A 15,325-nucleotide genomic window follows, 5' to 3' on the forward strand; every position below is an offset into this window, starting at 1 on the left:
CCAGATTCCTGCTCATGCAGAGTCTGGGAAGCCACAGATCCAGCCCTGGCCATTGCGGGCATTTGGGGAGACAACCAGGGATGGAACTCAATCTCTCTCCTGCCCCTCCCTGCCCTCAAATATTTTAAAAAATCAAATGAACAAAACACAGAATGTTGATTCTGAAACTCAGTTTTTTTTCTAAAACATGCATTACGTACAAGCAGATCATGGGATGAGGAGTCATCCTTTTAAATTATTTATTTATTCATTCAAGAGACACACAAAGAGAGCTTTCATTCCCTGGTTCAACTCCTTTAGATGCTTCTAGAAGCTTGGAACTCAAGGCAGGTACGGGCAGCAGAAACTCAATTACTTCCTGCATTAGCAGGAAGCTGAAGTCAGGAGGGGAACTGAACCAAGATACTCCAAGGTGGGACACCAGCATCTTAACTACTTGGCCAGACTCTGCTCCTAGATGGTCTTCTTTTTTAAAAGCTACAAACAACGCCTCTCAAGTGCTTTGAGTGTTCTTTAGTCTCCAGGCAAAAACACTTTAAGGAGCCTTTTGAATGTAAAAGGAGAAAGCAAAGACTTGGACCTGAGCCGGAGGCTCAGCTGGCCTTCAGGGGCTAAAGGATAGCAGGACGATGGGGAAGATCACTGGGGGGGGGGGGGGGGGGGGGCAGGGCACCTCCGCACATCGCGTTCCTGGTTCTGGAAAACGTTGTGTTCTGCTTTGAGGTCCTAGCTGCACCTGTGGCCTTCAGGCCCTTTGAGGGAAAAAAAAAAACAGCTCCATCACTAGGGTGCAGGCAGAGCCCTCAGGAGAGAGACGGCCAGCAGAGGGAGCTCTGTGCCTCTGGTCGGAGACTGCTTCCCCTCTCCCCAGCATCTGTGCTCTGAATTTTTCAGCCTGTTTGGACCTCAGTGGCGGGGGAGAGGACAGAATCCTGTGTGCACACACGGGACACAGCTGGCCGGGGGACTGTCCACAGCAGGGAGGAACCTGACTTGAGGTGGCCAGAGGTGATCCACAGAGAAGCAGAGCAGTCTGGGGCAGTCACCGAATGAGGGTCCAGCCAAGCTTCCCCTGGGAGGAACACGGAGGAATTCCTGGAGACACTGGGGAAGGGACCAATGCAAGACCGCTTCTGGTCACAGGAGAGGTGGGCCTGCATCCCTGCCAGGTAGGTCTTGGCAGGAACCGAGATCCTTGATGCTGGGGCACCAAGTCTGCACAGGCCCTCGAGCCCCCACTGCACCCGATGCCAGGTAGATCTTATCCCTGTTTTTAGGAGAAGGAAACTGAGGCTTGGAAAACCAAAGACGTTGGAAATGACTGCATCTATCAAGCCATCTCAAGGCTTGTGAACAGAGGGGCTGAGGACAGGTTCAAACTCTGCTCTTGCCTTCAGGGCCCCGCCTGGGCACACAGCTTTGCTGTGGCTCTGTGGCCCCAGGCCACCTCTACCTCAGCATTCACTTGGTGAACAAGAGGTTCGACTGTATTTGGACCAATTGCTGAAGGGTGACCATGGCTAGAGATCACTCATAAAGAACCAACAGAAGTGTCTTGTGCAAGGCCCTCGTCATTGCCTGTTCACATCTCGAGCAATTTTGGCAAACAGAATGGTACTTCCCATTCTGAAAGCGTTAACACAGCTTATCCACTAGGTGGACTGTTTGCTCCTCCAAATTGTTCATTACCGTACTTCCCACTTTTGATCTTCATGGTGGAGTATAGAGCCCAGGAAGGGCACGTATTTTGAGTCAAAACTGCTTCCAAGATCACTTACGCTGTTCAGACAGGGCATATGGATTCATATTCTCCCGCCCCTCCTGCACGGCTGGCTTCCATTCTGGGGACAGGTTCCATGAAACACAGGGTAACCCGCTCACTCACAGACACCAAATGCCCAGCTGGTGTGGCCATACCTCAGGACTCCCCCATACCTTGGCCCCTGGGGACAGCGGGCCCTTGCCTTCAGACTTTGGAGGTGAGCTGACTTTCTGGACCTTAGGGGACGCCAGCGGCACAGAGACTTGGGTGGCGGCCGACGAGCTGTTCGCGGTGGTAGCTGGGGTGGTTCCCACGGCCTCGGCCAGGTCTGGAGGGAGGTCGTCTTCATCACTGCGGTTACTAAAAGCACATGAAGCTCTGCTCATTACAATAATACACAGGCTGTAAGGCGTGCACGCAGGGAAGGAGGGCTGCGGAGGCTGGCGGGAGGGGCGGAGGCTCCCTACAGATGATGGCCGCCAGATGTCTGGCATTCTGGCCAAAGCACACTCGGACTGCTGCCACTTGCCAGGGTTCCTTTTTAGCAAATTGTGATAAAATATACACAACATGACACTTATGGTTTTAACTATGTTAAGTGTTAATTTAATTCAATGCCATTCAGTGGCATTAAATGTATTCACAATGTCACATCACCATCACCATGATCTAACCCCAAAACTTGTCCATAGATTCCAATAGAAACTCTGTATTATTACTGAAAAGTAACTGCCTATGACACCCTCCCCACAGCCTCTGCTAACATCTATTCTACTTTCTGTTCTCAATGATTGAGCCTATTCCAAGTATCCCACATAAGCAGAATCATACAACATGGGCCCTTCTGTGTTGGGTTTCTTGCATTTGCCATAGTGTTTCCAAAGCACAGATCAAAAATGCATTCCTCTATGGAAAAAACACTCCACTGTATGGGTATATCATGTTTTGTTTATCCATTCATTTGTTATGGATACCAGGTTGTTTCTGTTTTGGATAGGGTGAATAAGGCTGCTTTGAACATGAATGTACAAATATCTGTTTCACTCTCTGCCTTCAAATCTTTAGGACTGGAATTCCACCTAGGAATGGGATGGCTGCATCCTAGGTACTTCCAGGCTTCAACCTTCTGAGGAAACACCAAATCAACAGGCCTTATTCTGTATTTCTTTAAGATGTGGCCTATTTAAAAATTTCTTTATTTATTTAGAGGCAGAGAGAGACAGAGACAGAGACAGACAGACAGAGAGATGGAGAGAAAGAGACTGCTTTCAAATGCTGGTTCACTCCCCCAAGTGCTCACAACAGCTGGGGCGGGACCAGGACAAAGCCAGGAGCCAGGAACTCAGTCCAGGTCTCCCACGTGTGTGGCAGGAACCTAGTCACTTGAGCCATCATTGCTGCCTCCCAGGGTCTGCAATAGCAGGAAGCTGGATTCAGGAACCAGAGCCAGGTACTGAACCCAAGTACTCCAATGTGGGACATTGGACATCTTCACTGGCATTATAACCACTAGGCTAAACACCTGCCCCAGAGATCTCACTTTGAATAGCATCCCATAATGGGTATTACAGACTCATAGGAACTCACTACTCTGCATGAAGGGTGTATGGCCCCTTTTGTCATATAACAGGTTACAATCTAACAGGTGCAACTGTTTGTTTGTTTGTTTATTGGTATGAAAAACCTTTTGTATGGTCACAAGGGAAGAATTGGACAAATCTGTTTTGGAGCCAAATATCTCTGGTCTCAGAATCTGTCTGATGGAATCAGGTCACCCAGGCCAAAAGGGACACCAGACAGGAAGTCACCATCAGGGAGTTAAAGTCTGATCTGCCCCCCTGGACTTCCCTCTAGGGCTTGGATTTGGGGGGAGGCTTTGAGCTCCCACGTGCTGTGTCAAGGCTGGAATCCCCTCTGACCTGGTCATCCTGGCACAGCTCTGAAGCAGTGCCACTGAGACCTCGTTCTCAGTACAGTTACTTCTCAGATGGAGATTAAGACAAGTCTCCTGTTCCCCCATGTCCACAGGATCACTGCCTATACAACCCAGCGTTAACTCAGCAGGCCTGGGGGGTTCTCACTCTGCACATTCCAAAGCAACCACAGGTACTGGTGAGCTCCTGGGAGACAACCTCTGGGACAGGGGAATCTCCTGTCTGGCAGGAGTGTCTGTCATACCCAACACCTGGCCAGGGAGCTCATGCCGTCCAGGTGTCTGGGCCACACTGTATCAGCTGGACGTCCAGGGGGATGATAAGGTTAGCTAAGGATGGTCATGTGGGTGCGCCGTGCCTATGTGACTGACTCCCAATAAAAACTCTGGGTGCCAAAGTTTTAATTCCTCTAGTGAGCTTCCCTGGTTGATAACGCACTGTGTATGTTGTTTGGAGATGAATCATTGTCCACGTGACTCTGAGAGGAGAGGAATTGTAGCTCCTGTCTGGTTTTCCTGGGACTCCACCCTATGTGCCCTCTTCCTTCTCTATTAATCCATATCCTTTAGCTGCAATAGACCCTGAGTATGCCTGAGTTCTGTGAGTCCTTCCAGGGAACTTTTACACTTGAAGGTGGCCTTGAGGATGCCAGGCCCACAGCCCCTACGGGTCTCCCTGTAGAACTACTGGAGCCACCCTGACACAGGGTTGTGTTTTACAAATGACAGCTGAGCTCAAGAGTGACCACCAGTTGGCCCAAGGTGGCCTGGGCAAGGTCCCTAATGGGGGTCCCATAGCAGTGGGTCTCCTGGGAAATATGTGGCCACAGGGCACAGCTGCAGCATGGGTGGCCCTGATGAAAGGAGACCCTGAGAGATTTTAGTGCATTCTGTGTATCAAGACGTCCCAGGAGGAGGATTTAGGATTCATTACCCCAAAAAAGGGGGAAAGGTGAGGTTTGAGCAACTATGTGGAAAAATGAGTAAGGCACCGCCCATCTGGATTCAGCAGCTGAAGCAGGTCAGATCAGCTCCACCTGCAGTTGCCTGTTTAATTTTCACAACAAGCCTGCATTCCGATCGCCATTTTCCAGAGAATCAGATGTGCCACTCAGTGGCCGGCTGTGAAATCAATTCCTCAAGGTCATACACCCGGGTAAGTCAAGAAGTTAAATTGTTTTACCTCACTGAAAAAGACTGATCACATACCTAGTGAAGTGGAGGGGTGTGGAGCCCTTTTTTATACCCTCATTAAAAGAATATGGTCACCTTAAAAGCATAGCTATGGTTTATTTTTATATCCAAGACCAGTAAGTCAACTTAATATTGTCTAAAATTAAAAATGACTTTGGTTTTTGTAGGCCGGTGCCGCGGCTCACTAGGCTAATCTTCCGCCTGCGGCGCCAGCACACTGGGTTCTAGTCCTGGTCAGGGCGCCGGATTCTGTCCCGGTTGCCCCTCTTCCAGGCCAGCCCTCTGCTGTGGCCAGGGAGTGCAGTGGAGGATGGCCCAAGTGCTTGGGCCCTGCACCCCATGGGAGACCAGGAGAAGCACCTGGCTCCTGGCTTCAGATCAGCGCGATGTGCCCGCTGCAGTGCGCCGGCCGCGGCAGCCATTGGAGGGTGAACCAACGGCAAAAGGAAGACCTTTCTCTCTGTCTCTCTCTCTCACTGTCCACTCTGCCTGTCCAAAAAAAAAAAAAAAAAAAAAAAAAAAAAGAAAGAAAATGACTTTGGTTTTTGTAATCTTGGATCTTAACTTAGGTCTTAGGTCAAGGAAATCTGTCTGAAAGTCTGCAAGTCTTCCAATTTTGCCCGTATTTTTACAAAGCAAAATTTTACTAAGTACTTTTTTAAAAAAAGCATTTACTTATTTATTTGAAAGTTAGAGTGACAGAGATCTTTCATCTGCTGGTCCACCTCCTAAATGGCCTCAGTAATCAGGTCTTGGCCAGGCCAAAGCCAGGAGCCAAATCTTCATCCTGGTCTCCTACGTGGGTAGCAGGGACCCAAGTATAAGGGTCACCTTCTGCTGCCTTCCCAGATGCAGATGCACTAGCAGGAAGCTGGTAGCCAGGACTGAAACCCATACCCCAGTCTGGGAGGCTGACATCCAAGCAGCAGCTTACCCTACTGTGCCACGATGCCAGCTCCTTAGTAAATAAAATTTACCTATAGAATGATCTTTGCTTTGAAATTATTTCTTTCTGTCTTAACAATCAAAATGTTATATTTGATAGCATGAGTCTGGGAAATTGGTGACTTTTCAAATTTGGATTTTTCTGAATTGTCTGTGAAATTTTTAAACACTGTATATTCTGTTTATCCTAAAGTTGTGTTTCTGGGGAAAATATGGTAGTATATCATTCCCTAGAGGTGCTATTTGGCTTCAGTATAATACGACACTTTCACCTGCCTCAAACTCTGAGCAGAGTTCCTTGACTTCTTTCTCTCTGCGCACAGAGGTCACCATTCTCCTCCCTGTCCCACTTCCAGGAAAGAACACAGGCAAGGCTTTTGTGGATAACCTTCAAAGCAGTGGTTTGAAAACCTGTTTAGAGCACCTGGACCTTTGGTTGTTCTTAGTGAAGTCACTACTACCATCTGAGTACGCTTAATTCTGGCCTAGGAATTGGGAATAACATAACAGCCCAAAGGGCCATGCGTGCACACACATCTGATCATTCAGAAAATGCTTCTGGAAAATCAGAAATTAGAGTTTCCCCAGCTGCTCATTCCTTGAGTGTGTGTTTAACAACTTCCATGGCATCTATGCACAAGAGATGAACAAAGGAATGACAACCAGGGTCAAGGATCCAAGAACTGCTTCTGGGACAGAAACTGCACACGGGGAAAACCTCACCCATTAGTTTTGCTAATTTCTACTAATGGGGAAATGCTGTCATCCTTAGATTTTCCAAGGAGAATATTTTGGGGCAGCTTAAGACATGTGCGTGTGAAATTAGAGGCTTGAGAAAGGTTCCTTCAGAGAGTCAATTTGCTGAGTGAGTGAAATCTCCTTCCAGGTCATGTAGTCAGTCAGTCACGGTTTCAGATACAATTCCACATCCCAGGTGGGTGGTAATTATGTTTTGAGTTTAAAAACGTAAAAGGAAAAAACAAATCCCTGCAGCATTATCCTCGGGGAAGCAGATTTTTGTGGTTTAAGTTTTCCCCAGAGACCATTGAGGACTGCTACTTATTTGAACCTTACTTGTTCTGACTTCCCTGGAAATGCACCGCTACACTACCCAGAAGTTTCTAGTAGGGCTAATGAGGACGTGTCTGCTCCGATCCTGTGCACTCTTCTTTTCCTTTGCAAAGGTGCAAATGGCAGGTCCGCGGTGGTGCTTTGAGAATTACACCAGGAGTGGTGCTCCCTGTCCCGGGTACTCCCTAAATTCAACAATTTCCCAGAGGTGTCCAAGTCCTGGAGAAGGAAGGAAGGGGAGCACATCCTGTGGCCATGTTAGCTATCACAAAATTCCTCAGAGGACACTATTATCACACCCATTTTACAGACAAAGAAAGAGAGGCTCAAAGAATAAATCTTAACAGCTAGAAAGCAGAAAGTGTGCTCAACAGGAGCCTCTCCAGCTCCAGGGCCCCTCGCTTTCCACTGAGTCCCAGGCCTGCTGCTCTCTGGCCAACTGCACCTCCAGGTCCTATGCTTGGGCTGCAGGCAAGGGGGCCAAGAAACGACCCCTCACTGAGAACAGCATTACAAATATTATTGACCTCACCATCACCCGTACTACAGCTTTTACCTATCTTTGGATTGTAATTATTTGTGAACTTGTCTTTGCCTCTAATAAACTGTGAGTCCTTGGGTGGGAATTGTCACAATCACTTTGCTATTCCCCAACTGTGCCTAGAACAGGCCTATGCACGCCACAGACTTTGGTTAAGCTAAGCTGGCCCCTGGTGGTCCTGGGACCCTCTGGGACAGGGCTCTCTCCACAGGCCTCATAGATGGCTTAGTGATTAGCGCTGGCACTGTGGACAGATCGGGTCACCTTGCACTAATATGCTGTGGAAGGCAGCTTCCACTGTGGCCCCAAGGACCCCCACCCTGGTACTGATGTGTCACCCAAAGCGACCTCTTGAGCATGAGCAAGATCGAGTGTCTTGCTCCTAATGAATGACATGTGGCAAAAGTGATGGGATGTCATTTCTGAGACAGATTACAAAAGGCTGCGGCTTTGGCCCTGCTACCACTCTCGCTGGTTCTAATGAGTGCTTCTCTAATGGAGAAAGCTGAGGAAGTGCACATGGCTACAAACTGAGAGCAACATTGGTCCAACAGCCCCCAAGGAACTGGATCTCGTCAGCAACCACCTGGGTGAACCCTCAGATGAGACCACAGCCCTTGCCAACAGCTTGAATGTAGCCTGTGAGAGACGCAGCCATGGCAGATCCAGCTAAGCCACGCTCATGCTCCCAACAGACAAAACCACAGCTGATCCATGTGGACTGTCCTGCCACACACCAAATCCTGGAGTAATTTGTTCTACTGCAATCAATTATGAATACATTGGCAAACTATATCATGTTTTTAGGGAGGAAAATCTAGTCCCATTAGGATCTAAATTAGAAATCAACAGAATTTGGGAAGTGGCTCTCTGGAAACGGCCTTAAAGGTCAAGAAGCATCCGTAATTGAACAGTTAGCATCACTGTGGCTGTCATAATTGAAAAACTCGCAGTGCAGAACTCACAAGCTATACTGTCTTGTCAACTTCCTCACTCGGGGCGGCTTGATTTCCGGCTTTTCCACGGCTGGCTGGGCAGTTTCCACGCGTATGGGAATAGGACTTCTAGAGACATACGGAGAAAAAGAACACCAACATACAGGCTGAATCTCTTGTTTTGGCTGGAGGGACTGCTTTCTCAATAACATTGGCCATTCATTTTTTGTCTTTCTGCTTTACTGACTTAATAATTACTACCTTAAAATCGTAGAAAAAATTTAAAAGCCACTGGGCAGAAAACACAGCAAATGGGGAAGTAAATATACTTGGGCTAACAAATAAAACTGTCCCACTCAGAAATGCACTCCCACTCCCTGCTATGAAGGTTTCATTCATCACCAGGTTTTGTCAGGCAAACAAATGCAGAGAAACCTAGGGTAACCCATATGCACTTCCCAATAATCTGGAAGCTACGTTATTTTAAACACAGTACAGAATATACATTTTTAAAGTGGTAATGAACTATAGTATATTTTGTGTGAAAAACGTGTAATCAGAAGACCTTCAGGACTTGCTCTAAAAGTTTAATTTCATGTACATATGAAAATGTTAAAAATTAAGTTTCATGTTTATATTTCCTCAAGAAAATCCAGGAGTACTTCAGAAATTCATGAAACAATAGAATTAGAAGATAAGTTTCAGGGCCAGCGCTGTGGCACAGTGGGTTAACGCCCTGGCCTTAAGCGCCGGCATTCCATATGGGCGCCAGTTCGAGACCTGGCTGCTCCACTTCCGATCCAGCTCTCTGCTGTGGCCTGGGAGAGCAGTAGAAGATGGCCCAAGTCCTTGGGCCCCTGCACCTGCGTGGGAGACCCAGAAGAAGCTCCTGGCCCCTGGCTTCAGATAGGCTCAGCTTCGGATTAGCCATTGTGGCCAATTGAGGAGTGAACCATCGGATGGAAGACCTCTCTCTCTCTCTGCCTCTCCTCTCTCTGTGTAACTCTGACTTTCAAATAAATAAATAAATCTTTCAAAAAAAAAAAAAAAGAAAAGAAGTTTCTTTTGGTCCAAAAACTACCGTGGAAATTGATGCATAGTTTTTTCATTCTATGCATTTTTAATCAGCTTTTCGAAGAGCCGTTGTATGCCACATAACCAATGGGTCCTACTCAAAACTGATTAAAAAAAAGCTATCACACTGTCATATTAGTCATGACTAATTTCTTTTTTATTTAATTTTTATTTACTTATTTTCATTTTATATGAAAGACAGAGAGACAGAGTGAGATCTTCCATCAGCTGGTTCACCCCAAAAATGCTTGCAATAGCCAGGAGACCTCACAACTCAACCGAGGTCTCTTATATGGTGGCAAGGACCCACGTACTTGAGCCATTACCTGATGCCTCCCAACATGTAAATTAGCAGGCAGCTGAATCAGAAGCAGAGTAGCTGGGACTCGAATCAGGCCCTCCATACAGCATGTGGGAACCCCAAGGAGGGGACCCACACCACTCACACCACTATGCCAAACACTAGCCACAATTTTATTTTTATTTTTTTTCCAAGGGTTATTTATTTATTCATTTGGAAGGTAGAGCAACAGAGAGAGAATGAGAGACAAAGAAAAAAGACCTTCCATCTGCTGTTCACTCCCCAAATGGCTGCAACGGCCAGGTCTGGGCCAAAGCCAGGAGCCAGGAACTCCACCCTGGCCTCCCACATGGGTGGTAGGGGCCCAAGCACTTGGGTCACTGCTGCTTCCCATGTGTACTTGCAGAAAGCTGGATCAGAGGAAGTAGGGCAGCTCGGACTTGCAGTGGCACTTCAATACAGGATGCAGGTGTTGTGAGCGGTGGCTTAACCTATTGCACCACAACAATAGGCCCCTTAATTTCATTTTTAAAAAATCAGCAATTGTCTTCTGAGACTAAAGGGGCATCGAAATAAGTTGAGGGCCCCAGAAAACCAATGAACACTTCCGGGCTTCTATAGTGTCTTCTATTAAGTGCCTGATCCAGAGTTGTGTATGTAGTCAGTGCATCAGAAATGCTGGTTGAATAAACATGTTAATGAGTACCTACAGAGTGGGGCCAGCGTATGCTGTGTTCATGGTCTCCTCCAGTTGGGACTGCAGAGTGAACGGAACATGGGCCCTGGAGGACTCCCCACCCATGGCGGCAGTACGCAGCCTTGACTGGGTGGAGTGGCTGGAACCTAGGAGAACTGCATGGAGGACCACCAAGGTGGGAGACAGGAGTGGAGACTCGGGGCACCTGGACTGCAGCTAAGAGAGGGCCTAGTGAAAGGGCAGGGCTGTGATAACAGGGAACGCAGAGGCCTCTGGAGCTCAAAGGCGGGCGGACTCTACTGGGAGAGCAGTCAGGGCTTTTAAAGGACTTCACACACAGGGCAGCTCTGCAAGCCTGAAAGACAACCCAAAGGGGTGGAGCTCTTCGTTAGCGGAGTGTGTAGAGATAGTAACACTGAAACTAAGAGGCATTTCTGAGGCTTAACGGAAGTCGTTTAAGCACGTCTCTTTGGGCTACATTCCTCAGTTTTATTTTTCTTCTCCAGTTTTATCATTTCCCCCAGGAGCAATGTTTTGAGAATGATGCTGATGATACAGAGCATATCGTTTCCCCATTCAAACAAGAAGCAACAGACCTTACATTAGCGTCCAGAAGACTGGTTTTCTTATTGATATTTACAAACGTTGCTTCTTCTTTTCCAATCTGTTAGAGACAACGGTCAGGTTAGTCAGAACTGAGTATACTGGCATGTGAGGATGTTTTCAAGTCTTACATCCAAAGGACGACAGAAACATGAAGGTGGACAGAAGAGGCAGCTCACTAATGGTTCAATCAATAGCAAACCTTGCTCTGCTGTTTACTTAAGTTACTGAAAAAAAATTTTTTTCCAGCGTCACTCCCCACTACGGGGAGAAAGACTCCAAGTCGTGTGAATGCAGTCAATTCCTATATTCTCACTTTTATGGAATACCTGCTGTGTCCCAGCTCATGCTTGAATGAGAAAGGGATGGGATAGGAAAAGCTGGAGCCATGGTTTCATCCCTCACCTCCCATTTAGATGAGGAATACTGGTGAGCTCTGTGTTCACACAAGCACTCACAGTGTAAAGGAATTTAGATCTGTCCTTTCCCACCAGCGGGACAAGCCTGGGATGATTTTGATGGACGCTTTGTCTTCCCCTCTCTCTGGTGAGTCCCCAAAACAACAGCAGGAGAGGAAGGGACATTCACTCAGCCAGGCAGGCCAGCTGAATTCACACCGGTGGTCAGTGGTCGGTGATCAGTGCAGCAGCTAACACAGCACACAGACCCTGGCCTCTGTTCTAGAGACACATGGTGCACAACTCTCCAGGATACCGACTTGGAGGTCCCTGCATTGCCAGCCAGTCACGGTTGCCCACATGTGGATCCTACTTCCGGATCAAAGCCTTTTGTAGAGCTAGCAAAAGACAGACGGCACCCCTGGCCTATTTGATTTCTGCTTCTTTTCCTTATCTTCTTTGACGTCAACAAAGAATGAACACTTACGCCCCTAGCAGTGCGCTTAGCCTGTGCATCAACCCCCAGCCCTCCGCCACTACCCCTGAGCCCACTGTAACCCAGGGATTCCTCACGCACGTTCCTGTGCTCCCGAGGACACCAGCTCTATAGATGTCAGTGGCAGCTGCTTTATACAGCGTTCTGTGGCCAACTAGGTGTGAAAAAAACTAAGGTTTCTATTTTGCAGAATGTCCCTGAGCCTATAGGGAGCTAATGTGTATGGGGGGACGGCCCAGGGGACTGGGTGTACAGCATTTCCCGAATTAGCAGGGCCCATCCTATAGAGGCACCCTTAGAACATCTTGGGAAACACTTGGAAATTCCTGACCTCACACCTCGCCCACTTCCCCTTTCCTGCTTCGTGCCCTTCCATATGTCTGGAAAGGACATTTTCTTTTCTTCTTAACTGTTTCTCACCTCTCCCCTATACTCTACAAAATAAAATATATTTTAGAAATTGAGAGACAGACAGGCCGGCGCCGCGGCTCACTAGGCTAATCCTCCGCCTAGCGGCGCCGGCACACCGGGTTCTAGTCCCGGTCGGGGCGCCGGATTCTGTCCCGGTTGCCCCTCTTCCAGGCCAGCCCTCTGCTGTGGCCAGGGAGTGCAGTGGAGGATGGCCCAGGTGCTTGGGCCCTGCACCCCATGGGAGACCAGGAAAAGCACCTGGCTCCTGGCTCCTGCCATCAGATCAGCGCGGTGCGCCGGCCGCAGCGCGCTGGCCGCGGCGGCCATTGGAGGGTGAACCAACGGCAAAGGAAGACCTTTCTCTCTGTCTCTCTCTCTCACTGTCCACTCTGCCTGTCAAAAAAAAAAAAAAAAAAGAAAAGAAATTGAGAGACAGACAGACAGAGCTCCCATCTGCTGGTTCACTCCCAAATGCCTGCAACAGCAGGGGGTTGGCTGGGCCAGAGGTAGGAACCTGGACCTCACTCTGGGTGTCCCACTTGGGTGAGAGACCCAAGTATTTGAGCCATCACTTGCTGCCTCCCAGAGGGCACCCCAGCAGGGAAGTAGACTCAGAAGCAGAGCTGAGGCTTGAACCCAGGCATTCCGACGTGAGATGTGCTCATCCCAAGAGGCACCTTAACCATCTGTGCCAAACGCCCACCTTCATAATAGAACTTTCTAATGTAGATAATATCAACTTTGTAAATTGTGTAATACTTGCATACATCAGTTTTGGTTGTTCTGTAAGGTTAGAAAAATGGCATACTTTAATAAAACAACTAACGTAGAATTAAAACAAAGAGAATTTGGGACTCTAATATTGATGTAACTGCATTTGTGATGGGAAGTTATCCTGATTGTGAAAAGTACCACTGCTGTTATCTGCAAGCAGTCAGTGCCCCCACCAGTTTCATTATCTGTAACCACTGTCATCAGTATGTCCACAGTGGTACAGCAAGGCACTGCATCAGAGACTTCACATATGTCATCTCACTTAATCTTCACCATAAACTAAGGTGGCAGGTACTGTCAGCCCATTTTACATATGAGAAAACTGATGCTCACAGAGGTTAGAAAACAAGCTTATGGTGACATTGCTGATGAACAGCAGATCAAGACTCAAACCCAGACCACCTGACTTTGAAATCTGTTCTACACCTTACTTTCTCCTCTTCATATCACAAACCCAGAAATGGGAAAAAAAATTTGGTAAGTGTTCTCATTTTTCATGGTATGGTTCTGGGAGGATCTAAATGATTCAGATTACCATATATATAAATGGAAATAATAAAATAATTAATGAACATTTGCTTTATCCTTGGCAACACTGGCATAGATCCTGGGTTCATAGGAAAGAAGTAGATAGTTACATACTTTTCTAATGAAATCATGGGCAAACAGTAGCATTTGTATGTTTCCAGGGCAGGGCTGGCAAATGTGTTTCAGGTTGGGTGCCAGCTCTGATCACCTGGTGGTACAGCCTCAGCACATGGTGTAGAAAATGATCCCAATGCTGCATTTGTGGCCAGAGGGCGAGGTCATTATCACTACACATGGCCAGTGATAACCGTCATGGGGCAAGTGTGGGAGTATATGGTGGTGAACACCCCTCATGTCTAAACCCACCCTCCCACACTGCCTCTACTTTGTGGAACTGGGGCCTGAGCCTGTTAGGCCTGTGGGCTCCATGACAGGTTGCGTCAATAGGGGGCACCCATGGGAAGGGATGTGCTCCTTCCTGTCGACTTCCTGCTCCTTGGTTAGAGTTTGCCCACAGTGGTAGATCCAGTGCCTTTGTGTCCACCTCAGACAGGGCAGCCCCTGCTGGCTGGCACCCCCCTTCTCAGAGTGTGCATCCAGGAGCCTCAGGAACTGGCCTCTGAGCTCAGAGACACCAGCGCAAGCCACAGTGGCCCCTGCTCAGGGACTTCTCCATGCATCTACATTTCCATACTTACAGCACCTGTGATCTTCAGCCACTGGGATACAAAGCACTTCCTGCAGTGGCTACCTGTGCTACCTCAGAGGTGTGTGGCTCCAAACAGGGTCCTGTGAGCTGGGTAGACTGAGCAGACAGGGCATGGCTGGGCTAAAGACTATCATGCACCTTAACACTGGAGAACCGGGTTCTCTTCCTGCCTTTCATTCACCATTTAATGATGTTTGATATTCAAGGCCCAGCTCATACGCCAAGGCCAGGCTCCTGTCTCCTGACTGACACAGTGTCTCAGTCCTCCTGTAGAGCACTGGGGAACTCTGGTCACGTGACGGCAAGCTCCACCCACCTGGGCGTTCCCTCGGGAGGCGTTCTCCAGCTGGGCTTTCAGGATGTTACACTTCACGTGTTCGGCCACGGGGGAAGGCAACAGCGGGGTCTGCAGAGTCTTCTCGGAAACCTTCTTTTCCTCAGCCTGAGAAAAACCAAAATGCAGGCAACGAAGAAAAAAACCACGAAGATTAGCGTTTCCCCAGCCGTCGTAACTGCAAATGACACACGGACCGAAAGGTATAGACCAACGCGTCGCCCGCTCCTTATATTTGTGCCGGTGTCTTGCCAGTCACAAGCCCATTGTCTTGCTCACTCTTGAAGTAAGGAGAGGGTGTCTCAGAATTCGGGTGCAGCTTTAAAGGGAGGAAGGGGCTCTCCCAGAAGCTCGTGGTGAGAGCTGGTGGCAGAACCAGGAATTCGGCTCCCATGTTCCTCCGCTCCAGACCACAGCTATTTCCTCATAACTGCTACCGTGTACGAGGAAAATCCAATTCTTGGACGTGCTGGGTCAAGGGAAAGACTTGCAAAACACTCCTTGATATTCCTGCCCTAAGTCTTGCCGCAGTCCCAGTTCTCAACAAGGAATCTATGTGTGTTACCTTATGATAGTGTTTTGGACTTGAGAAATTTACCACCTTCATTATTTTTGTTGT

General features: G+C 48.2%; 1 protein-coding gene across 6 annotated transcripts in view; it reads right to left on the minus strand.

Annotated features, from left to right (window-relative positions):
- Window positions 1–15,325, minus strand: part of EPB41L4B (erythrocyte membrane protein band 4.1 like 4B) — a 150,438-nt gene that overhangs the window by 27,114 nt on the left and 107,999 nt on the right. For 4 of the 6 annotated variants that reach the window (XM_017346908.3, XM_051843348.2, XM_051843328.2 and 1 more), the window contains exons 18-21: window positions 14,689–14,814; window positions 11,050–11,117; window positions 8,412–8,510; window positions 1,936–2,122 (exon numbers count right to left, since the gene is read on the minus strand). In XM_017346908.3, coding sequence (XP_017202397.3) covers window positions 1,936–2,122; window positions 8,412–8,510; window positions 11,050–11,117; window positions 14,689–14,814 — 480 coding nt within the window. The remainder of the gene's footprint in view (window positions 1–1,935; window positions 2,123–8,411; window positions 8,511–11,049; window positions 11,118–14,688; window positions 14,815–15,325) is intronic. The other 2 variants (XM_051843327.2, XM_051843334.2) reach the window with 1 other exon arrangement.

The sequence above is a fragment of the Oryctolagus cuniculus genome, chromosome 1, assembly GCF_964237555.1.
Source record: "Oryctolagus cuniculus chromosome 1, mOryCun1.1, whole genome shotgun sequence".
NCBI lineage: Eukaryota > Metazoa > Chordata > Mammalia > Lagomorpha > Leporidae > Oryctolagus > Oryctolagus cuniculus.